The sequence below is a fragment of the Coturnix japonica genome, chromosome 1 (genome assembly GCF_001577835.2).
Source record: "Coturnix japonica isolate 7356 chromosome 1, Coturnix japonica 2.1, whole genome shotgun sequence".
NCBI lineage: Eukaryota > Metazoa > Chordata > Aves > Galliformes > Phasianidae > Coturnix > Coturnix japonica.
Window position 1 is genome coordinate 94,878,239 of NC_029516.1, and position 25,289 is coordinate 94,903,527.

The window sequence follows — 25,289 nt, forward strand, 5'->3', positions numbered from 1 at the left end:
CATTGTAGTTCTGAGAAAGAACCAAAGCTGCTATTTTGCCCCATGCTGTGTGTGTTGGTATACAAGCATTTCAGATGTTCTCTGATTCTGTTTGCTGTGGAGCAGCAGCAGGGACAATCCCTTTAAACCTGCCATCCCCAGACAGCGCCACACCAACCCTTGGCCAAAGCTCAGTGTTCCTAATGGTATCCCCTTCTCTAGTTGCTCCTAGTTTAAGGCCCTTAGTCGGTCTCACCAGGCTACAAGAGCCTTTTCTCCCATTGGCTGCCATTGCTTCCTGAGCTTTGGAATGGGGATTGTCATTCTTGTTTGCTTCAGAAGAATAGTGTTAACACTAATAAATGGTTATTTGATTGCTTCTCATCTGCTGGAAGAAAAAAGGAACACATCTGTGAACTTGCTCTGAAAAAATAGTCTTGAAAAAAAGAATATCCTGAACACGCTGCTTACTGGTTAAATGAGGAATTATTAATGTAAGTATTTTCAGGTTAATTGGAGAAAAGAACTCACACCTGAAAGTGTGAGCTACTGTAGCCTAGAAAACCAAGCAGTGTTGGTGAATGGGAAACTGGAGAAAACAGCGAGCCTGTTATTGATCTGGATAGCAAAGAAATCTGCTGACTGAGCTTTAATAAAGATGTCTCTGAGCATTAAAGGTCTGATTTGACCAAGAACGTTCTTCATATCGTTTCTCTTGAACTTGGACCTAACGTCTTGAAGAAATAAAATGTATTTGGGGCAGTGTATCCCTTAGGCAGCCGGAAGAGACAAAAATCTCATCACTCCTGGAAGAGGTTGAGATCTTTCTTCCAAAACCACTCGAAGCATAGTGACGGAACAAGATAAAATGACAGTGCAAGGCAATAAACAGTGGTCATAATTGCTTGCAAGTTTATTGTACACAGAGACATCTTTTTTTTTTCTTCTTTTTTTTTTTCTGGAGCTTCTAATACAGTTCTCAACATCAGGTTCATAAATGTCTCAATTTTTCCTGTTTTTAGGAAGTAAGGAGTTTGTTCTTTGTTAGAGTCCTCAGCAGTTTAATGACTTGGAGCAGAACAAAGAGAAGAGTGATTTGTTACAACATCTTTTGCCTACCTGCTGGGTTTGTAGTGATTTCTCTTCCATTTGTAGCCAGCTTACTCTTTTTAGCAGGTGATAGATACTATGTTTATGAAATTGACCTTCTCAGCCCTTTTGATCATTGCCACAGTAAAGTGAACAGCATCTGTGACTGTGCCCAGAGAAACAGTAGAACATCCTGACTACTGGGAGGGTGTTTCGGGATAGTAAATGGTACTTGTGAAGAACTGAAACTCTGAATAAGTGCCTAAAACTGGTAACTGTATTCATGATCTGATCTCCAAAGGGCAAGAGTCTTGAGTGCCTCAAATTATTTTCCAACATCTATCTAAAATAACCAGGCTTTGCTGAAACTGTTGATGTCCTTTCATTAACAGTAGTCTAAGGACTTTTCTGTGTAACATGGGAAAGCAACAAAACTTGCTGTTAGTCTGTGATAATCTCACGTGACATTCTGCCTGGGGGTATTTGACCATAACTTGGAATTCTTGAAAAGGATGTGGTTTATCTGGTTTTGTTTTTCCATTTTTATACTTTGTTTCTTGTAGGAAGGCAAGGTGACCGATAAGTTGCTTCAGGGATTACTGTATGTTTTGTATGCCCAACTGATCTTGTGAGTTACTGTTTTGGAATAGAAATGTTGTGCGGCGTCTTGAGGAGAGTAAAAATACAGGGTTTTTTTCTAGTGAAACTTGCCCATTCAGGGCCAGGCTGGATGTGGCTCTGGGCAGCCTGGTCTGGTGGTTGGCGACCCTGCACATGGCAGGGGGGTTGAAACTGAATGATCATTGTGGTCCTTTTCAACCCAGGTTGTTCAGTGATTTCACTAGTTTCACTAGAAAAAAACCTGCTATTTCATTTTTATCAACCCTGTTATTTTGAGAGTTAATACACTCTTCCCCTACTTTCCTTGCTGGAAATGGGTGCTCCCGTCTTTGTGGGCTTTTCACCTCCATAGTTCCAGAGAGGTAATACATTAAGCTCTTTTTGTGGGCAGGTGAAGATGAGTGGCTCAGAGCTTTCTATTGCTCTTTCTAAAGGAAACATAAAATATCTGAGCAAAATAAAATATTTGATGAACCCTTAACATTTCATTACTTCCTTAATTTTTCTTGTGTTGTTAAGGGGTTGAGGCTGGCTTTCTAAGGACAGTGCTTAGTAGTGGTGCGGTTGTGGTTCCCCTTACGGTCTCTTCTACTTCCTGCTTGAGCAACTTCTGAACTCTTGGTCAGCTGCAATCAAATCTGTTAGAGGGTTAAAATAAATAAAAACCAACCAAACAAAAAAACCCCAAAGTAATATGTCCCTACAAATATGAATACTAGTAGTTCACTAGAGAGAACCTACAGTTTTTATTAAGGTATCTATGTTTACCCATACTGTTTGGCTGTCATCTTTCCAGCTTCTACATCATTTTGTTTCACCATGCTAAGTCTTCCTGTTGGGGTTGTTGGGAGGATCAAAGAAGGGCAGGGGAAGGAGTTCATGCAGCAGTTCTTCAACCCAAATATTAATCAACCAAAAAAAAAAAAACCCAAAACAAAAAACAAACCCTACAAAGTCACTCACCATTAGAATGCTGTGTAATTCCTTTTCTCTTTTAACCTTCGTTTTCATACGTAACAAACCCTGAGCTGCTGGAATTAGCTGTCTGCAGTTGCAGAGTTTATCTGCAGAGATAGAGCCCTTGGGTATGTACCCCTTGGGGTTCAAATGAAATGTAAAATGAAATCTCTGGTTATGGAAGATGGATGTAACATTGGCAATAAACAGCAAACAAATTCTCCCACTGGAGAATATTGATCTTTTATTTCTTTTTCACTCTCTAAGTTCTTTTTCTTCTCAAGTCTGAGAGAGAGTCTGTCTTTCTGTTCCTGCCCTTCTGTGCCTGCCAGCCTTAAATGCCTTTCTTGTCCTCCTGCATATTATGGGAAATGGAAGCAGGGAGAGAATCTGCTCTGCTCATGTCTCTCCTACTCTCTTTTTGACTTGTGTGTAAAAGCTGCTTGTGCCATAAGGTTCAGTGTTATATCTGTGGCATTTATAAGAATTCTTGTAGGGTTTGCTCATAGACTTGAAAACAGAAGCATAGTGATAAAGGAAGTCTGTACACTTCAGAGTTTGAAAATACTGTATTTTAATCTTTTATGGTAATGAATTCCGTGCATGAAATTAGTATCGACCATGTTGCCTGGCGTTTGGGTGAAGGTTTCTGAGTTGTGTATCATGCTTGAGTGCTTTGCCAAATTATGAGGGAAAAAATTGCAACTGATGGGGAGATGCTGATAGGCAGAAGTGCTGGGTTGTTTTTGTTGTTGTGTCATTGTTTTTTTTTTTCTTTATTTTTTTCAGTGACATCTGTGGAGTGTATGTGTAGTAGGTTCCCAAGTTGGAAGCTAGAAGAGTATGTGGGAAGTGTGAAAGGGGGTGGGGAGAGGGGAGGAAGCAAGAAATTCAGACAAAAGGAAATTGTTGGTGCAAGTTAATGCCTTTTCTTAGTGATATTGATAAATTTCTGCCGCTGCTCAAGCAGTCTAAATAATTCTCCTTCTGATTCTGCTTCCTTTGCTTTTCTCCTGTTGCCTGGAAAACATGAGTGGAATCTAGTAGGACAAGAGGCTGCTTTCGCATTGTTTGGTGGCTCCGTGGCTGGCTATTGTCCCCTCAGCTCAGGCAATTCATGTCAGTCTTTGTGTGGAGCAAGAAAAATGTTTTCCCTGTTTTTTTGTTGTTGTTGCTAAAGATTAAATTTCTGGACTCTAGACTGCTTTTATTTGAAAAGCAAGCAGCATTAAGAGTATCACTCACCGACTAAAGTGTTTTTCCTTGTGATGTCAGCTTTAGTACTGAATTCATCTAAACACGCTTTGTGAGCTAACGGAGGGGTAAAGGAGTCTTGCAATCTAGTTTTGTTTTTTAATGTACTTGGTTTAAACAAAGGAACTTTAAGCAAGGCAGTGCATTACATGATTTTTTTGGTCAGGAGTAAAAACAGATCTCTGCCAGCCTTGTATGGATTCAACAGTTGGAACCAGAGCCAGTTTTGCTCTTTAGTAGGAGCAGAGCTGTTACACTTGGTAAAGTAACGCAGCATTGAGCAGCGTCACTGAGATCTTGTCAGTTGTGGCTGACTCAATTCTATTCTTTACTACATCACTGATTATTTATAAACGAAGATCATTTTTGAGGACATTGTTGGAACAGAACTGAAACGTAGCTATTTTCTCCTATTAAAGGACACTCATGGATGTATAGTGCAGTGCAAGAAATTCAACATTTAGATCTCATGTAAGTAACTGCTCTCACAAGCAGAATTTATATCACTTCTTCATCGCCTTGGTTTGTTCTGTACTAATTGATTATGTGGTGGTACACTGGAAGTGGAAGATGCTGTAACCGTGACTGTGTTTTTCTTTTAAAATTTTCAGGCATCCATTAATAAGCTAAAAGTGGAAGAACCATGGCTCAGTTTCCAACACCTTTTGGGGGTAAGTTGTTCACAGTGTATTCTGAAATATTCTTATATGCAAAAAATCTGTGTAAATGTCTTCCATTTGTCTTCCAAATATGTTCTGTATTGAAGTGTTTTTTGGTCATACACCTTTACCGTAGCGATATCTTAGCTGACTTGTGATGTTTTTGCAGACCCATTAGAGGACATGCTTGAAATTTTGCAAAGGCATGTCGGGAGGGTCAAGCAGAAAGGTTGCACTGTTTCCCTGTTTGCACATTGATTCATTGCAGTCCTCACTTTGTAACTAGGGCAGATCCAGGTGACACAGCGACTAACAGCAGGGCATATCAACATTCTGAAGGTACCTGGTTTTGTCTGCCTAAGTTTCCCTGCTCAGGCCTGTTTTGTTTGTTTGTTTCCCCAGAGGAGATCCTAAAATGTTACCTAAATATGATGACTTCTCGCTTCACAAGCACTGTTGGTGCTTGAGAAACAGATGTGATTTTTGTTTTAGGACTCCTGGACTTTTTCACTGCTAAAGAGTATGGCAGATGCCTTTGTATGCTATCACTTTAATCATCGTCCCCAAATCTGTGCTTAAATTAGAAGATAAATGTTTAGTAACTATTGGAACTTGTTTGATTCCATTTGAATGATGCATCTGTTGTGGACATTTCTTTGAAAATACAGATATGATTCTCATATATATGTTTACATAAGTGTGAGTAAATATACATAAATACATAAAAATGTATATACATATGTGTTTATGTATACAAATATATAAATATGTATAAATATGTGTACAAATATATAAATATATAAATGGAAGTCTAGTTTTTGGGATGTGATGTAGCTAGGAACCAAATTTCTATTTAACATTAGAGTTTCAGTAAGAGGCTTCAGAAGAAAAAAGCACATTGTTCAAAGTATGCAGTTGTTTGGATGCAATCTCTGCCACTGTGAAAAAGCATGTGAAACAAATCAAGAGAAATTTCTCTTTGCAATTGACAGCCAGAAGAAATATGTAATAGGAAGCTGCCATTCACTGCCTTGATTATCAGCCTTGGAATTACATCTTGTTTGGTGCCAGACATACTCAGTTGTGAACAAAACTGGCTACTGAAAGTTTTTATCAAATAAATTCGCTGATCACATAGGATACACTTCTAGATTATATAGGAAGATATGAAAAGCTTCATTTTCACACTCTAAGAGTAGTCATGATATGAATGGAATCTACTGGTTTGGACTCATGTATTCCCTTGTGTTTATAGTTAGGGCTGTGCTTTGCATGCACGCATATTTGAACACATACATTCTTACAGAAACTTCTTCAAAGCATTTTAATCTACCATCTTCAGAGAGTTCTTATTGCGTTGCAGATGGATAGCAGCTTTATTTTTTCAACTTTATGTATTACCATTTGATCTTGCATATGTTGTCCAGGATCTTGTTAACTGTACTATGTGACTTCAGGAAGGAAGGAATTCACATTTCTTCTCATACAGCTTTTCCAATCTGGCTACTCTACAGTGAGTAGCTTCAAATAAGCATGTGGTTAATGTAGTTTCTGGTGTATCTTTAATTTCAAATGTGGCGTGAGAGATGCCTGCTAATATATTTGTACTTAAACCAAATCTACCAGGCAGCATCATACCAATACTTACAAAAATGACACGAAAAATCTAAGAAACAAATGGGGTTGTAAAGAAATCTTTGGTTCCTGTGGGGGAATTATTCCCCTTTTCAAGAATCTGTCATTTACTGTTACCTGCAGTCACTGTTCAATATGCAGGTGAAATTTATTCAGTTTCCATCTTGGGAGACCTCTTGATCCAAACGTATGATCTGTAGTATTCACCTACATATAAATATAAATGCTTCTGGTTTTGGTTTTATTTCACTTCCTTCTATTTCAAGAATATTCCAGTCTTCATGGTGAATGGAAAGAGCACGGCACCCACCATTCAAAATGGAGTGACTCATGGATGTTCTAGAACACTGCTCATTTTAAGGATGACTATCTAAAAGAAGCAAATGTGCATAATAGGCTTTGTTTAATAGTTGGGGAGAAAATGGTGTGTGCAACCTTCTGTTGATTTGTTCATGAGAAGAAAATGCCCATTTCATGTATGAGAGTGCCCTGCATCACTTTTGCAGATGTGATGATTGCCAAGCCCTGTATAAGAACAGAAGCTTAGAGGGCTTGCTGCTGCCTTCAAGAATAACTTTCTAATGAGTCAGTTTTGTGGTTTGGTGACTGCTTCCTTTGCATTCAAATATGTTGCAGTGCACTGTAGCCTCTATGTTGGCATCAAGGATCTGAAGCCATGAATGATGTCTTGGTGCTGGGAAAGATCCCACTTGATGCTCTCCTATAGATCTCATTGTTTCCTCAAATAACAAAAGATGGAGATGAGGCACTATCAGAGGTGCCATTCATAGCCCTCCTGAAGAGACTGTTATACTTGCTTAACTTAGCATCAGTTCTTTTGATGTTCATATCCCCCAGAGGAGATCTACTGTTTTAATACCAACCAAATCTCTATCAGGAAGAAGAAAATACAGTCATTTGTTTTAGTTTCAGGGAATCCAGAGAAGAAAGCATTATTTTTTTGTTTTGAAATAGTTAATAACATTTTTTCTTACCTCAGATCAAAAGAGTTTTAGTTTGGGGTTTATTTCTTTTGGGAATAGATAGGAAGAGCTGTTTTTTGTTTTTTTTTTTGTGGTATTTTCAGAGGAGGAGGGAATACTGGAGTCATGTACACCTCAAACCAGGCTAGAGCAACTTAGAGGATCATTACATATGCTGTGGTATTTTTCTTTTAGTCAAACTATATTCAAGAAATTTTCTCTGCACGTGCACCTTACTGCATCCAGCTTTTTGATCTTATGCCAGACAAGAGTAGTCATGTTTCCATTACAGGCAGATGCTCATCTGCTGTTAGTTGGCCTACGCTGTGTATTGGTCATAAAGTCCTGCCAGAGGTCTGCATGAAGGTTGGGGAGATTATTGCTTATACTAAGTGTTGTGTTTTGGAACATTCACATTCATAGGAGAATCCAGTTTCATTCATATAGGCAGCACAGCTCTGAAACGTATTTACAGTGCCTCTGTTTCTTTGGAGTACTCCTAAAAAAACCAAATACCCTTTCTTTGAACGAGTTATTATCAACCTGCCTTCTAGAAATTCATAGATTGTCTGAAACAGAGATGAGAATTTGTTACCAAAGATAGAGTTTTATGTCATTAATGAAACTTAACATTTAAAAGGATGTTTCTCTCCCAGTTGTCCATTTCATTTTCTCTCAAAGTACCTTTTACCTCATCAAAGTAGTTTTTAATTAGAAGAAATTCAGGAGGCAAGAAATCCTCCTGTTCCTCTTATCTGCTGAGTTTGATTCTGCCTCACTCTATAAGCAGTTTGAAATGCTTGCTGTAGAGATTTATAGGCCCTATTACCTGAAAATGAGTCTCTGAGAATTTAGTGCTGGGACAGAGTGAATGTTAACTCTCTTCTTTATTCTCACAGAACAGTAATTCCAGTAACTAAGATGCCTTCAGATCACCGCATGTGTATACAGTAGGAGTTACAGGAAGTTGCATCAGCATAAGATACTTCTCTAGGTGTTGAAGTCATGATGTGTAACTGGTCTACAAATTGTTCAGACTAGTCTGCAATGCAGTATTAGTATTAGTGAAATGTCTAGAAGAGAGGAAAAACTGCTGAAAAAATTAAAGTAGAACTAAGGAACACGTTGTTGGAGCATAAGTACTGTAGAAGGTGCAGTAAATCTTAACGCACGCTGAATACTCGTGTCCAACTTACAAGTGTGGTGTGAAGAATCTGGGCTGCATAACATGATCTGATACTCAGACTTCTCAGTTTCAGAGGAAGGATGAGTGTGCTCCTGAACTGTGTTTCCCATGTGGTGCTATTGTTGCCTGTGAAAAATGTTAGCTGTCTTGTTGCATCACACTTCTCCTAGACAAGTATGAAGAGTTCTTCTCTTACAAGAGTACAAAACCATGTAATACACATCTCATGAGTTGACATACCTTTTCAGTTAGAAGAACTTGAGTTGCATTTCAGTTGTATGTGCTCTTTAAGGCAGCTGGCCCCCACCCCCTAAATATTTTGTTTTGTGACCTTTCTGTATTATGTCCTCTGATGTTGTCTTTTAATAACCCATTTTAAAGTGTGATTGCACTTTAGATTGACTAGTTATGACTTAAGATTCCCCTGAGCCAGATGAGTGAATCAGTGCTCAGCAGTCATGGTAATTTGTTAACATTTAGTTCTACTAGGATCACAAGTACCTCTTGTACACAAGTATCTCTTTAAGAATTCATGGAGCTTTCAGCTAGAGACTTCGGGGGAATAGCTTCTGTGTATTTGTATGTTGTTTTCATAGGTCCAAAATGGGATGATATACTCAGAAATAGTGTGGGAGAGGGAGAGCTAACTCACGACAAAATAAGGAAGGCTTTTTTAGGTGCTATTTTCTAATTATATTTCTCCATCTCTTTTCAACTAGGCAACCTGGATATCTGGGCTATTACTGTGGAGGAGAGAGCTAAACATGATCAACAGTTCCACAGTCTGAAACCAACATCTGGATTTATCACTGGTAATTAAAGAGATTTCAGATCTAATTTCATTTAATTGCATCTTAGGTAATGAGCCTAAGTATGTACAGAGCTGCCTAGGAGAAAATAGGACATAAGAATTTAGAAAATAGAACTTCACTTGTTCACTTTACATCTCGATATTTGTATGCCTCGCTGTTGACTCCACCATTTCTGATATTACACGCACACTATTCCTGGTTTATGCCACTTGATTTTTAAGTATAATTAAACTTGTTTGTAACTGGCTTTATAAAGTAGTTCTGTTGTGAGACTGTAGTAATAATTCAGGATGTGGAATCACCCCAATACATAGTAATATTTATAGTGCTTCCAATGTCCTTAATGAAGTAACTCACTGTCCTGGGTCTTGCTGAGATGGAATTAAACTTCTTCATAGCAGCCCATATGGTTCTATGTTTTGCATTTGTGACTGAAGCAGCTGTCCATCAAAAAAAATATTCCAGAGTATCAAATCAATATCACACATCACACTAGTGCATGCCTCCTGTTATAATGTTTCTGCTCTGTTAGGTAACAGACGTGATATAAAATCTGTTACAGTTCAGTGTGCAAGTTTGCACTGTTATTTATTGATCTCTTTTGATATTTAGTGCTATTGCTAGTTTGTTTACCTATTTTCTTTACAGGTCACAACATTTCCAAGAGCCCAATTTTTTTGTTATTGTTTTTTACTTTTAATTCATACTTGGAAAAATGAAATGCACCATTACATTAGAGGTGGGTTATCAGACTCACATCAGGATGAAGACCACTTTATTTAGTTAGTGCCAGCTGGCTATCATGGCACTAACAAAATATCAGGAAGTTTGTATTGGTACAAATTTTCTTGGAAAGAAATATTTTTCTTGTTCTCACAAAGAGTATGTTGCTCAAAGAGCCACTGACACAGATTAGGGAATGTGAACTATGAATTTCCTGTTATCCTGAATGTTCATGTCCAGGTGGTGCTGACTGTCACAGAGTGAAACAGCAAGTGCTTGCTGGAAATATCTTGTAGTTTCTCGAGTGACAAACCCAATTTAAATCTCTTTTTTTGTTATGTGTATGTAGCATTAAGTATTTATGGCTTTACTGTTGCTTCTGATTTAGATATTTCGATTTATAATTTCCTCCTTACTCATATATATATTTAGCATTTTCTGAAGTGATATCCTATTTATTTTACAGGTGATCAAGCTAGAAACTTTTTTTTTCAGTCTGGGTTACCTCAGCCGGTGTTAGCACAGATATGGTGAGTATATGCAGCAGGGGAACATTGTAGTTGACAGTGTGAAGCTTATTAGTACAGACTTGACAAGTAATAATATTCTGTATACTGGCATTTAAAGTCACCCATTTTGTCAAGCATGCTTCCTGAAGTCTACAATGCAAATATGCTTTCTAGTATAATATAGCTGTGTTTTGAAGTTACTTTTTCAGTTATTGGAAGTAGCTGTCCTACTTTCTGAAGTTAGTGATTTGGAAACTTCATTTCATACCACTGAATGCCTTGGTAAAACTTTACTAATAGCATTGTTAAGCATTGTAAGTAGTACAATGTAAGTAACTTAGTTGGATGGCTGAGCCCAAAGAGTTGTGGTCAATGGAGTTAAATCCATCTTTATTAACAATCTTGATGAAGGGATTGAGTGCACCCTCAGTAAGTTTGCAGACAACACCAAGTTCGGAGGGAGTGTTGATCTGCCTGAAGGGAGAAGGGCACTGCAGAGGGACTTGGATAGCCCGAATTGGTTTGCCAAGGCAAATTGTATGAGTTTCAGTAGGGCCAAATGTCGGGTCCTGCATTTTGGTCACAACAACCCCAGGCAAACCTACATACTTGGGGAGAAGTGGCTGGAAAGCTGCCTGATGGAAAGGGACCTTGGTGTACTGATGGACAGTTGGCTGAATATGAGCCAGCAGTGTGCCCAGATGGCCAAGAAGGTCAATGGCATCCTGCCTTGTATCAGGAATGGTGCGGTGGGCAGGACTAGGGACGTCATCCTGCCCCTGTACTCAGCACTGGTGAGGCCTCACCTTGAGTAGTGTGCTCAGTTTTGGGCACGTCAGTACAAGGAGGACACTGAGGTGCTGGAGCAGGTTGAAAGAAGGGCAACAAGGCTTGTGAAGGGCTTGGAGAATGTGCCCTATGAGGAGAGACTGAAGGAACTGGGGCTGTTTAGTCTGGGGAGAAGCAGGCTGAGGAGAGACCTTATTGCTCTCTTTCAATATCTGAAAGGTGCTTACAGCAAGAGAAGGGGTGGGTTCTTCTAATTGGTGACAAGTGACAGGACAAGGGGAAATGGCCTCAAGTTGTGCCAGGGGAGGTTTAGGTTGGATATCAGGAAAAATGTCCTTACAGCAAGGGTTGCTAAGCACTGGAATGGGCTCCCCAGGGAGGTGGTTGAGTCACCATCCCTGGATGTTTTTGAAAACTGTTTGGATGTGCTGCTCAGGAACATGATTTAGCTGAGGGTTGTTAGTTAGGGTAGTATGGTTGGGTCATGGATGGACTCGATGATCTTTAAGGTCTTTTCCAACCTGAGTGATTCTATGATTCTATAGTAAGAAAAGTATTTCTTATTGGGCAACCTATGTAACACCAACAAAATTTGTTATTAAATTAAGATTGGCAGTGGACTATTTCTGTTGTAACTAGAAATACATTTTGAAAGCTTGACATTTTTACTATTTCTTGGTGAATTTAGATACCTTAAAATGTACATTGCTGTGTATTACACAACACAGACATTTTTACAGTCTCCCAGTTCTTCATGCTGGAGAATTTCCTCTCCAAATCACATGAAATTTCTGGATTCAGAAAAGCTAACTTACATAGGCTGCTCATAATTTTCATTAGCTGTGTTACTGCAGGAACTTTCTAGAGTGGAAAAGCTACAAGAGCAACTCTTGGAAAATGTGTTTACTTTTCCTCTGCTGTTAACTGTTGAAAAGAAGGAGTGGTTTATTGAACTTAAGAAAACTTTTTGTTGTAATAAGGGCTTCCAAAGGCAGAATCTTGCACAGAATGGAGAAGGAATGTTATTTTCATTCAAGAAAAACATTTGCTTTGGAAATATGCATGCCTTAAAGAAGGGCTGAGTTTTCACAGCTTTTAAATAAATAGTTTATTTTTGTTTCAAATTACTTTTGTCTTACAAATATCAATTCTGATCTGGTTACCTTAGTTGCAGGAAGACTCAGTGGAAGTTCAGATGACCCTGTGGAACTTCTCTTGCCTCTTAATTAAAAAGCAAGGAAATTTTGGCTTACACAAAACAGCCTTTCTCCAAAATGATTCCATAGGCATGAGCTTTAAATAGGTGTTAACAAAACTAAACAGTTGTAAATAGTCTGACTCGAAAATCTCTTCCTCTCTGAATTATGTAGTTTTTCAGCCTCTTGAGAGGGAGAGAATCATTCCACTAGTTCTGTAGTTGTCATAGAGACAAGGCCTGAACTTGCACATTTTTTTCAATAAAGCTGAACTAAAACTTACTCATGCTGCCTTTTAAAGCCATACAAAACAATGTAGATATCTCTCCTTTTCACCATCTCTTCGTTTTTCAATTATCTCTGAATTAAGAGAAGTAATTACCTAAGTTAGAGTCTAGATCACTTGTATGCATTCACAGTTGGAATTAGCGTAACCAAGTAAGCCAATGTTGGCATAGTGGTAATAAAAATAAGAATCCCTTTAAAAAAATAAAGAAAATAAAAGAGAAAAAAAAAAAGAAAACAAATGAAAAGAAAATCTTTATTTTCCCACCACTTTAATTATTTAACTCTTTTCTTGATGGATCAGTGAATGCTTGTAACCTCCCACGTATTAATACTGTCCCACAGAAACAATAGCAGTCAGACTGTTTAGTGACATAAAGTCCATTTCGGCCACCAAAGGATGTCACAGTATGTTCCAGACCACACTGAAAAATGTGAATCACTGTTTGCTTTAACTCCTGGGGTTAAGATTTAGAAGCGAAACACTTGCTCTGTGAATCTAGAAGTTAATAGCAGTATCCTAAAATCACTATTCTGAATTTGGGCAACTTCCACAAATCTTCATATTACTTTTCTGATCCTGGAAATGTGGAATTGTATGCATCTTGGGTGTTGCAAGCATTTTTCTTATTTTTAATAATTCTACTTACTTGAATACAGTTTATTATATCAGTAACAGATGCAGGCAAGAGCATAGTATTTGTTTCGTAAAGGAATTATATCTGTCTGTGTGTTATATAATAGAATCGTATCTATGTGTAGATAATCCTATGCTAATAGAAATTTTAGTCTATTTTGTTGGTTGTGGAAGTTCTTATATAGAAAAACACAACTGGGAAAGGAATTGTGGGGGGGATTGGCCTAAAGAGTGACTGGCCAGCTTTGTGCAGAAACGGCCAGCCCTCTGTGAATTTCCAAACATAATATCTCTTGAGAGAAGGTTTTGTTTTAGTGATAACAATCATAGTAGCTATCCTATGTTTTAATTTTAAATAAAATGGAACTGCTATTTATTTTTATCATGAAAAAAAACTTCAAGAAACACCAGCTGAAGCATCAGCTAAATGTCTTCTTTGGGGGACTGCTTTGAGGATATTCTGCGTTTGGTGGAACTGTTTTCTGTGATGCACCTCTAAAGACTATATCTTACTTGAATTTTTGCTCTTAGTCAAAGCTTCCCTAGAATTCATATTCCTTAAAAACAGTAGGACTGTGTTTTCTGGCACTGAGAATTCCTATGTCTTTTCTACTTGATATTGATGTGAGGAAGAAATCTCAGCGTAGCAAATTAGTGGAATTATTATGGTCTGTCATGTATGGAACTATTCTGTCCTTTATAAACTTTGTAGTGCGCCAAGCTGGTAATCTATTAAGAAGCCTCTAAGTAGGCTTTGAATCAAGAGTGCAATGGCTTGAAAGATAGCTGTTTTTAAGTAGGTTATAATCAGGCTTTCTTCTAAAGCTCTCCTGAGTGGTGGCCTCTAAAAGCATTTTGTGTGTAGCCTGTCTCTCTTGAATTAAATGGGAACACAAGTAATCAATGCCAGCTGCTTTCATCCGTTTGGAGTTACTTGTTTTATTTGGGACAGACTAAAGCCACTGGTTGACACTACTTTTTCCAGACATAGGCTTCCTTCACAAGCTCACAACTTATTTTCATGGAGATAGATACATATTGTAGCCTAATAATACATGCATTTGAAAGAAAAGAAAAAAAGCTTGCGTGCTTAGTTTCTGCCTCTCGTAGATGCAGAAATAGTCAAGTTGCATCTGCATTCTGCAGTACAGAGGAGAGAAGCAGGAAGAGATTTGTAGGGGAAAAATCTGATCACCTGAAATCAAGCATTGTGATGAAGCCCGCTATAATTTTTATCATTAGAAAAAACCCCTTTGTAAACACAGGCATGTTCTATGAAATATAATCAATATTTAGTCAATGTTTAATCCATTTACTGCTCTCCACAGGTTTCCTGCCAGACATTAAGTGAAATAAATTTAAGGACATTATGTTCTTCCAAATTTCATTATAAGCAGAACAGTGTAATTAGGTAGTGTTTGCTGTCAGCCACTTGCTGCCTTGAAGGTGATGTTTATACAAAAGTAACACTGTAATGTTACAGTATGACAACTAGGCTTAGTCATTAGAAATGGAAATTTGTCCTGTATATTCACTAAAGATTTTGCCAGAAAAAGTTGATTTTGTTAACAAGCTGTAAAAACAGGTATAAATTTTTCAGCGTGTACTTTCTTTTTTCACTGAAATTCATACTCCTGAATTAACTAACAAAGTCATTGATGCAGAATAAGTGAGCTGAACCAGCAATAAGACTGGTGCACGTTAAAGTTTCTTAATACTGGTCAGTTAATATCTTCTCATGTTGAATGCAAAGGCTTACATGTTCTTACAATAGGTTGTGTCTGTAGAGTCAGCTTGCCTACAGTAGAACTTAAAACTCTTATGCATTTTCATGGCCATGTGTTTCACCATGCCTTTGCTTCTGTGATGAAAGGCCTTCAATTTTATAAATCAAAGTAGTTGCATGTTTGTAGAAGGTGCTTAAGTTGAATAAATAAGACTACTATAAATAAATCTTTGCTTAAATGCAGAGATGTAAGGAACAGTGAAACTATTAGTTTGAGTTGTCAGTGCAAGCTGGTCCCAGTGGAACTGGCTGACTTCTCCATGTGTTGAGGAAGACGTTTCCTTTGGGAGGACTACTGGCTAATTGGAGCGCAGTCAAAAAATCTGCTAGAATAGGTTTCTTTCTGACTCTTTTCTCTGACACTGTATGAACATCTACAGGTCTACTAGCTATATAAACCTGTGTTTTGTTCTCCCTTTTCCACTAGGCATCCAACAGAAAAATGACTAAACAATGACTGAACTAAACTTTCATTAAAAAACCACACATTTTCCCTGCTGATATTGTTGTGTTTTCTTTAGTTGCCTTTGGAAATGTGTGGTGTCTGCTTGTAAGCATCAATTAAATGAAACTAATTATCTTCTCTTAGCTTCCATTGTTTTTAACACTCTTTATATTCTAATGAAGCTATCATATCCTGTTTGTTTACTGTATGTTTGTCTAATTTCTAATACAAAACCCACAGAAGAGCGTATCTGAGGAAATAGTTTTAGCATGAAGTTTCTCATGTTCGACGTAACTTTTTTTGTCTTCACCTGTAAATATTTCAGGCTTGTCAGACTTGCAATGTATTTTTCTCTCAAGTGAGACTTTCAGAAATATGGCATCACTGTTTATAGGTGGTGATGAATGTATATGAGCTGTTTTGAGTCTGAAAAGAAAAATGTATGTGAGAAAGCAAATTAAAATATCCTTTTAAACCCGAGTAATTGTTTTGGACACACTTATTATTAACTGTTACTACAGTCTAACCTTACCACTTCTAGGAGAGAGGCTTCTTTTGCCTACCCTAGGTTACTTTTACTCATTTCTGCAAGTTGCAGGAAAGCAAAAGTATCACATTTCTGTTTTATTTTAACCAGCCCATTGCTTCAGGTGGTACCTATATTTTATTTGCTCTTTATGGAAAAGTGGTCAGAGGCTGAGACTCCAGAGCAGTCCTTCCGCAAGGAAGAGATACTCATTCCAAATGAATACTCATACCTTTCTTGTTCCAGTTTTGCTATGCTGGTTTTCTCCTTTCCTTTTGCTGGCTGGACTACTAGGTATGAAGTCTGACTACTGCAATAGACTACTTTGAACTGAATATTAGTGAAATGAATCACATACTGAGCTGTGAAACTTGAATCCAAATTGCATTATGCTGTGTGGATCCCAGAACAGATTTTGACTACAAATTTGGGCTTTCAAAGTCTTAAGTGGAATTAAAGCAAAGTTTAAAGTTACTGAAAAGCAGACAACTTTGATATGTAAATTAAACTTTGCTGTGACACAGAGCCTCAGAAGGCAACATTTAGATATTCACACAGCCAAAACTTGTTCGTGAATGGAATGTATGTATTAATTCAGTGTCTTAGAGGGAGTGGTGTAATGCACACTTCTCTTTCTGACCGTAAACCCCAGCATACTCGGTTTCTTAGGACTTTCTTCTTTAAATACTGCTGGCAGATTCTTGATAGTGTTCCTTTATTTTACTCCACTATGATCAGAAGGTTGCTACACTGAAGAAAAACTCCTGAAAGTATTATTTTTTCTAGTTTTCACAAAGTGCTACTGGCAGTCTAAACCAGGGAATATGTGGTTGATCTACTGAGATCCTCAGTATTGTTTTTTTTTTTGACATGGACTGGGAGGGTTTTCATTTCTTTGAATGCTGTGCCACTGTGTTCAGCAGACTGCCTTATTGTTTAAGTATCAATTATAAATAACTGACAGCTTATTGCAGTACTGTTTTGATAACTTTTGACATACATATATGAAAACTTTTGTTTTCATTTCCAGATTTCATCTAGAAATAAAAATCTTTGTTTAACTAAGCTGCCCAGGTCCTTTGCATGTCCATGACTTGTAAATGTACATGTGAACTTAAAAATGTATATTATTAAAGTAATGAAATGTGTACTTTATTTTTCAAATAAGTGCAAAAAATAAGCATAATTTGAAAATCTAAGCTTACATCTGATTACATCATTAATATGCATTTACTGTTTTTTTTGTTTGTTTGTTTGTTTGCCACTGCAGGATCTAACATTCTTCCTTCTTCTTCCCCCCCCCTCCTCACTCCCATTCCATGCTGAGCACTGTTTTCTTAACCGTGGAATAAAAACACAAGACAGTTTAAGTCAACTGCTCTAAATGAAAGCCTACGCAAGGCGTAGTCTCTGTGTTTTATTGTGTACTACTTTTTGCCTGGAAAACTGTACACATAATGGTATTTAGTAAAATGCACAAATTTAAAGAAGATTTTGTTGTAAGTTTAGCTGACGTACTAATTTGCAGACTCAGTCATACAATTCTCTGTGGTTCTGTTTGTAGTGGTATTTAGTTTTATTTTGTGTGATTTTGAAAAGTTTTTGTACAGCTGCATTAATCCTTTCTTGCTGTTTGCTTTCTTGTAATTCCGCAGGAGTTGAAAAGTGACTTTAAAACTATTTAGTAATCACTCCAAGAAAGAAATCAAGAAGCTCTTGGTTTTAAAAATTTCTTGTTTGATGACTGTTTTTACCCTGGCATGATTATTTTTGAGTAGTTTTTAATTTGTCTTGAATATATGGTTCTTTGTGTGCATGCTTCTAGGTCAGTCCTGAGGATCATAATTTAAGAATATAACTGTGAAAACTGTGTATTTTATAGGGCTTTAGCTGACATGAACAATGATGGAAGGATGGATCAGCTGGAGTTTTCAATAGCTATGAAACTTATCAAATTAAAACTACAAGGCTATCAACTCCCATCTGCGCTGCCTCCTGTCATGAAGCAGCCACCTATTGCTCTACCTAGTGCGCCAGGGTTTGGTAAGCTCTTTCTTGTCTGTCTAGTTAGCTTGTATTGTAGAAAACAAACTTTAATTTGATTTTCGTTTTGCAGTTTTTGAAGCAACAGAGCTTGGACTCAAAAACAAACGCTTTCACTTGCATGCACGTGCTAAAAGAGAAATATCAATGAACTTCAGACACCCAATTAAGCTGTATAAAATAAACTGAGGTCCTGTTTGCTTCAGGTCTTTCACTGCTTTCTGTGTGTTCCAAATGGAACTACCTGAAAGGAGGTGGCAGTGAGGAGATGTTAGTCTTTTTTTCTCATTTGACAAGTAGTAGCACATGAGAAAATGGGCTTAGATTGGATGTCAGAAAGAATTTCTTCCTGAAGAGAATGGTCAAACACTGTAACAGGCTGCCCAGGAAGTGGAGTCCCTATCTCTGGATATATTTTAGAGACTGTGGATGTGGCGCTAAGGGATGTGGTTTAGAGATGGGACTTGGTAGGTTGAGCTGAGGCTTAGTCTTGAAGGTCTTTTCCAACACAAGTGATTCACAGTTGTGTGTTGAATGTATTTAAATGAAACTGAACCTCATGTTTGATACCTTGATATTTTGCCATAATAAGAGGTTCTTTATCGCTCTGATTCAGTCACTGCTGTGACTGTCGTTGATGGGTGCCTGAGAATTACTAGCATTAAGAAAAGCCCTGTTGTTTGATAAGTTGTCACTTCCATAATTTTACAGTTTCTATTACTGACTAAGAAATAAGTGAAATTGAACAGAACAAATACTACTCTAAGTAAGAAAATGTATAATAAAATCAACTCCCCAAGAAATTCAGCAAAATCCATGATTTTCTTATTTGTTCTTTACTATAAAGTGAGCTGCTTGCACGCATCCTCATTCTTCACGTTGGCATGACTGGACCTCCTTAACCTCCTTGTTATCCACACAACTGTGCTTACACCTAAAATACCTCATTGCTATGCTTTATCTGATTAGCTTTGCACTGTTTCATCTTCACAATAGTCTGCAAGCAGTTATCCCAGAGCTTGTTCTTTTCAGCTGTGGCTAAACGTAGACTTTGGGTTCATTATTCACTGGAACCTGACAGTACTGCTCTTCATTTAGTTCAAGGCAGACAGTTGTTTTCTTCAGCAAATGCTAATTGGCTTTTTTTGGTCAGTGTTACATCCAGTGTGATCTTAAATGCTTACATTGTAAGACACTATTTTGTTTCCTCTACATTGTTTTATGTTCCCCTGCCGTGCTAATGGTGCAGCGGATTGTAAGAGTGTGTGAAAGTTTCCATTTCAGTTATCTGTTTAATCCTGTGTTTACTTCCCGGAGTGCAGGTTGCCATTAAATTTTTGTATCATGTTGGGAGTCTCCAAATTAGAAAAAAAAAATGTCTCCTTTTCTCCCCCATAGGTATTGGGGGCATTGCCAGCATGCCATCTCTTACAACTGTTGCCCCAGTGCCAATGGCATCTATTCCAGTAGTAGGAATGTCTCCGCCATTAGTATCTTCTGTTCCTGCAGCAGCAGTGCCTCCCCTGGCTAATGGAGCTCCTGCTGTTATACAGCCTCTGCCTGCTTTTGCTCATCCTGGTATGCCACGTACTGAACCTCTGTGTACAATCTTGCTTTTAACAAATCGTTTTGCTGTTTTCTTTAAATCCAGAGAAAAACATACATGAAATTAGCCATTCTAACTTACTTTAAGGAATGATTTGGTTAGCCAAATTGATTTGATTTAGCCCAATTTGATTTAGCCCAATGTAATTGTTTAGCAGACATGTATGAAAGTTAAAACGAGGCATATGGAACATTGAGTACTGTAACAGTCAGTCACGTTGAGCAATGCTGTGAGAAATCAAAATCGCTTGTAAGCTGTTGACTAGAAATTGGACCTCTGCTCCTTATTTGTAACTTTTGAAGTACTGCTGTTTATTGGTATTACTTTAAAGTAGTGGAATACATGTAAGTTCTATCATTAATTGTAATATAATTTGTGAATTGAGAGTATATACATAAAAATAGAAATGTAAGACAATGTGAGAAAAGCACTTATGTGTTTTCACTATTCTGTTAGACACTGTTTATTTCTCTTAATATTTTTGAAGTCACACTGTTAAAAGAACCGTAATGCTTTTTTTTTGACATTAGGAACTAAAGGAGTGTCACTGAAACTACACACTTTAAAAAGTTTGTACTAAAAAATATACGCCTTATTTTACAGCCACATTGCCAAAGAGTTCTTCCTTTAGTAGATCTGGTCCAGGATCGCAGCTGAACACAAAACTGCAAAAGGCACAATCGTTTGACGTGGCTAGGTAAGGTGGTGTAGAGTGAGTGGATGTGTGTGTTTTTCCTCATAGTTAGAAGAACTATTTCTCTTTAACAAAACTATTCTCTGAAAAAAAAACAACTTGTAGAAATCAATTCCTGCTGAGATACTACTTCAGGATTTTGTAGCATGCTGTGGTTTTTCAAAGAATGCTACATGAGTACTGAATCACTGAAATGTAATAAGCTGTTATTGTATGTGTTGATATTATTTGCAAGCTCTTGAAAACTTGGTTTTTAGAAAAGCACTTGATTCTGTAAGCATACTTTGCATTGATCACTACTGCAAAGACACTCCTCATTTTAGCATGGAAATGTAAGTAAGATTCTTTAAAATTAACAGGTGCGGGATTACTTTTTAAAATAAATATATTTAATATTTCTCATATTTTAAATGAACCTCACAAAAGTATTTGTTATATCTACTCAAAAGTTCCTTGTTAAAAATCACCTAAAAAACTTGGAAGTGTATTTCAAGACCTAGAAGAAAGTATGGTTAGGCAAAATATATTTTCTTGTCATCTGAAGAGATGTATCTGATAATATGGAATTTCTTTAGAGGAGATAAGATGGTAATTTTGCCAAAATATTCACTATTGGAAGAGCTAAATCCCTTAAGTTGGTACTAGGAATTGAAGTGGTGTTTTTTTTTTTCTAGCTGTGATTTGGTTTTGATTTGGAGAAGTGTGAATTTCAAGATTCTGTTTGTGGTGATTATATTAGCCTGCTGAGCCGCTGTCAGTAGACTCTTGGCATACATGGTATTTGGCATATGGAAGACCACTGTTTTGTCCTTCAGCATTTCTTCTTCCATAACTACCATGTAGCCATGAAAGAAAGTTTTGCTTGTTAACAGTATGGAAACGTTACATCACAGATCGAGTTACATGTATACATAAAACAAAAGTAGACTTAATGTGTGTAGAAACTCTCTATTTATCAAAGCTGGTGAGAGAGCAGTTCATATGGATAAATACATACATATTTTTATATGAAGCTTCAGTTTTGATTTTCATTATTTAAGAAAGCAGCTTCTTCTTATTTTGCTCTCAGGAAACAAAATATTGAAACCAGAATATTAAAACTTCTGGAGGAGTAGAAATAGAGGTATTAGCATTTGAGGCTCTTGTCATGTGAAAATAGGATATGAGGTCAATTAGTAGCTTGCTCATGTAATCCTCAGCTCAATTTTGAATGGTTTTACCATGCTGTCTGCTTAGCAGACCAGGAAAAAGGGATTCAGTGGGTTTGGTTTTTTCATTGTAATTTGGTATGCTTTCAAACACACTTGTATAATCTGTTTTTTGTGTTTTTTTTTGTTTTTTTTTTTTAAACTATAACAAAAAAGGGGAAAGTTTTAATGTGCCTAAAGACAGAAAAACTACACAAACTGGTTTGCAGTGTGAAGACTTGTCAGCCTTCAAGCATGGGAAATTATAGCTACAGACAACAACAGTCAGCCTTCTATGCATCTGAATTAGAAGTATTGCATTTGTCTGTTGAGTTCCACGAAGAAAAAATCTGATTGCTTTTAATTGTATTTTTTTCCACACTTTTTAATGTGTTCAGTAGATTTTACATTTATTTTCCTTAATCAGTTTATGTATTATTTGGCTAAGACAAGTAGTTAAAAACGGGGTAAAACAGGATATTACTTCCACTGATTGTGGTAAAGCATTTTCTATCATATGTTTCAGTAAAATTTTTTAGCTCCTCTAAACTATTTAGGTTTCTTAATTTCTCTTCTGGTAAAGAAAGAAGTAAAAATCTTAAGCCTGTCATTTAACTTTTCTAAAAAGCATCTAAGACACCAACTCACGACAAATGTTTTCAAACAAGAAGTCAAATTTTTGTGGTTTCAGGAATAGAAGGGGATGTTCGTGCAAACAAGCAGCAAGCAGTACAGGCACAAAACTTGATCTCTCTGCAGCACTTCATCCTCTTGTACCTGTCACTTCATGCAATTAAATGTAACCTAATATTTTTTCCCCTCTTTCTTATCCCTTTTCTAATTCTAGTGTGCCTCCTGTGGCAGAGTGGGCAGTACCTCAGTCATCAAGACTGAAGTACAGACAGTTGTTCAATAGCCACGATAAAACAATGAGTGGACACTTAACAGGTATTGAAACATTTATTGTTGTCTCCTTTTTCAACTGTAAAATACCAATTGTAACAGCATGCTAAATGCTGTTCAGATAGTAAAGAAACTTTAACCTCTATGTTATCACCATCAATATTTTTCAGTTAAAATTTCCTAGCTGCTCAATGGTCTTTAGGAGCAATGCACATTATAGTTGGGATCCTTTTCTTGCTTTCTTTCCTGATTATTTTTGTACAAATAAGTTGGCACTGGGAAATAAAGATGTAGTGGGCTTTGTGAAAACTTGCAGCCATTTGCAGTGTTTGACATATCTGCTGGTAGGGGTGCCTATCCAGTTTTAGAAGTAAAATTGAACAATGCTCTGACTTAGTTTTACTAGTTCTGTGAACATCTTTTGTGGAGAAGAGATGTTTGTTTTTGGTTTTTTTTTGTTGATGGCAGTGGTTTTTTTTATCTGACTGAGTGTTGTGAAGGAAGGATGTGTTATGTGTTTTTAAATGCTTTCTTCTTGAGGGACCTGGGAGTGGTAGTATGCATAAGCCTGCTTATGCTGGTAACATCACTTTGTTGTTACCTATTCAAATCTAACATCTAACTTTTGCTTGTGCAGTAACTTCTTGGTAATACAAGAAAAGGAGAAAACTGCTTATTTGTTTGTTAACCCTTCTTTTAATTTATTAGGTCCACAAGCAAGAACTATTCTTATGCAGTCAAGTTTACCCCAGGCTCAGCTGGCTACGATATGGTAAAGATAAATCTAACTAAATCTAGTCTCTTTCTGCCTTCACGCTTTGGAAGTCTGTTCTATATGATGCGTAATGTTTCTGTTTCATTACTTAGTAGTACTTGATTTATGGTTATCAAATAACCTTCATACTGATTTTGTACTTTTAATTTACAGTTTGGCTCTACAAGTTGTTTCTAGTTAATCCCTTTAATTTGTCTTTCCTCAAAAAACACTGTCAAAAAAATAATCCATCTGACTTCTGTAGTGTGAGGATGTCAGCTCTGTTGTCACTGCAATATAATGTCACAGTACTGTAGCTTTTTTTCTAAGTGCTGGTATTTTCATTACATCTTTAAAAAGCACCCTCTTCTTCTCTGTTTCCTAACAAAGCTACTATGAGGAAAAAATGGCAATCAAATCAGCCTAGTTAGCCAGAAAGTTCTGTGCTTGTTGCCAGCGCTTGAGTTGGTTGCATGGGCAGGGGAATGATGCTCCAGGAGCATCATAATGTAACAGTAGTTTTTGACATTCAAACTTACTTGGTCTATTGAGATATGGAGTGGACTTTACAGCTTTTTCTGGCCTGCGTATTGCTGTCTTTCCTGAATTTATTCTGTCACTGAAACCACTGTTGCTGTTCCCTGGAGCACAAGTTTTCAGTCTGTGTTGGGGTTAGCTTCAGTTGGTTTTGGAAGTTGATTTGCTGTCTCAGAAGCACACAAGGTAAAGTACTGATGTGCAGAGCAGCAGCTGTTCTGAAGCTGCTGTTTCAGTTTTGGGAGGACAAGGATGTAGACTCAAACGGTTAGGGCATCAAAGTTATGTCCTTACATGCTAAATTTTCATTCTGTCCTATTGTTCCTGTGCCCCAGCCTGAATACCACAAGCACAGATCAAACGAGGCTATAATAACTTTCCAGATTTGAAAAGTCCTGTATCCTAGGACGTTAAAAACATACATCAATTGCTCATCTTATATTTTACACAGCATCATGGGAGTCACGGGCATAAAAGAGAAAAAAAAGGGCTGATGTTTAGACTGTTAAATTTTGTCCAGAATCTCCTTCATGTGAAGGTGGTATTGGAGATTTCATGAATCTGTTGGAGCACTGGATTTAGGCCATCCATTTTGTCTTGCGTGTGCGTAATGACAAAATGTTTTTGTGCTTTTCAAGGTTAGAATGTTAATGGCTTTGATTTTAATGCAGATATGCTCTCAGGAATGTGAGGGGAGAGTCTTCATGGAAGATGTGAAGCAGACTAAAAACTTCTACCAAACATCTGAACCATTCATTTTTTTAATGATATTGCACAGTGGATATTCACAATGTGTCAAAGAATGCCCCATTGATTAACATTACCACATAGCTTATAGGACTGACAGCATTCAAACAAAGTGGAAGCCATGACAGTATTGTTAGTTTCAAGGAAGATACACAAGAGAAATGTGGGAAATTGTGATGCATTTGGATTTTGCTTTTCATTTTTGTTAAAAAAAACAAAGTAGTCTGAAAAAATAATGGAAAAAATGAATTAATTTGGAACTGAATATTTCAAATGTACTTTTAAAAGTGTTTTTTTTTAGCTTTAATAATTTACTTATATTGTATCTTTCCTTTAAAAAGGAATCTTTCAGATATTGATCAAGATGGAAAACTTACAGCTGAAGAGTTTATTCTGGCTATGCACTTAATTGATGTAGCTATGTCTGGTCAGCCATTGCCACCTGTACTGCCTCCAGAATATATTCCACCTTCATTTAGGTAACTAGTTATAATTCTGCAGTCTCACTCACAAATTGTTGTTTCATGTGGGAGAGCTGTCTGGTGATTGTGAAAAGCAAGATATTGGAAAATAGCCCTTCTTGGTTTTGTGCTGCATAGATGGCAGAAAATGCCTTCCCATTGGGAAATGCTTGTCTATCGTTTGTTTTGTTTTGTTTTTATTTGAAGTGCTGAGTACTGGAAAAAAGCTCTGTCACAAAAACGTCCTTGTGAGAGTACAGTTTCTGTCAGTGTTTTGCTGACTCTG

The 25,289-nt window shown here is 37.2% G+C and overlaps 1 protein-coding gene across 10 annotated transcripts in view; it reads left to right on the forward strand.

The window, feature by feature from the left end:
• The window catches only part of ITSN1 (intersectin 1), a 115,872-nt gene that overhangs the window by 26,200 nt on the left and 64,383 nt on the right, over positions 1-25,289 (forward strand). For 9 of the 10 annotated variants that reach the window (XM_032448798.1, XM_032448787.1, XM_032448792.1 and 6 more), the window contains exons 2-10: positions 4,512-4,571; positions 9,083-9,175; positions 10,365-10,428; positions 17,954-18,114; positions 19,513-19,692; positions 20,324-20,417; positions 22,449-22,549; positions 23,213-23,276; positions 24,884-25,021. In XM_032448798.1, coding sequence (XP_032304689.1) covers positions 4,544-4,571; positions 9,083-9,175; positions 10,365-10,428; positions 17,954-18,114; positions 19,513-19,692; positions 20,324-20,417; positions 22,449-22,549; positions 23,213-23,276; positions 24,884-25,021 — 923 coding nt within the window. In that variant the 5' untranslated portion in view covers positions 4,512-4,543. The remainder of the gene's footprint in view (positions 1-4,511; positions 4,572-9,082; positions 9,176-10,364; positions 10,429-17,953; positions 18,115-19,512; positions 19,693-20,323; positions 20,418-22,448; positions 22,550-23,212; positions 23,277-24,883; positions 25,022-25,289) is intronic. The other variant, XM_032448804.1, reaches the window with a different exon arrangement.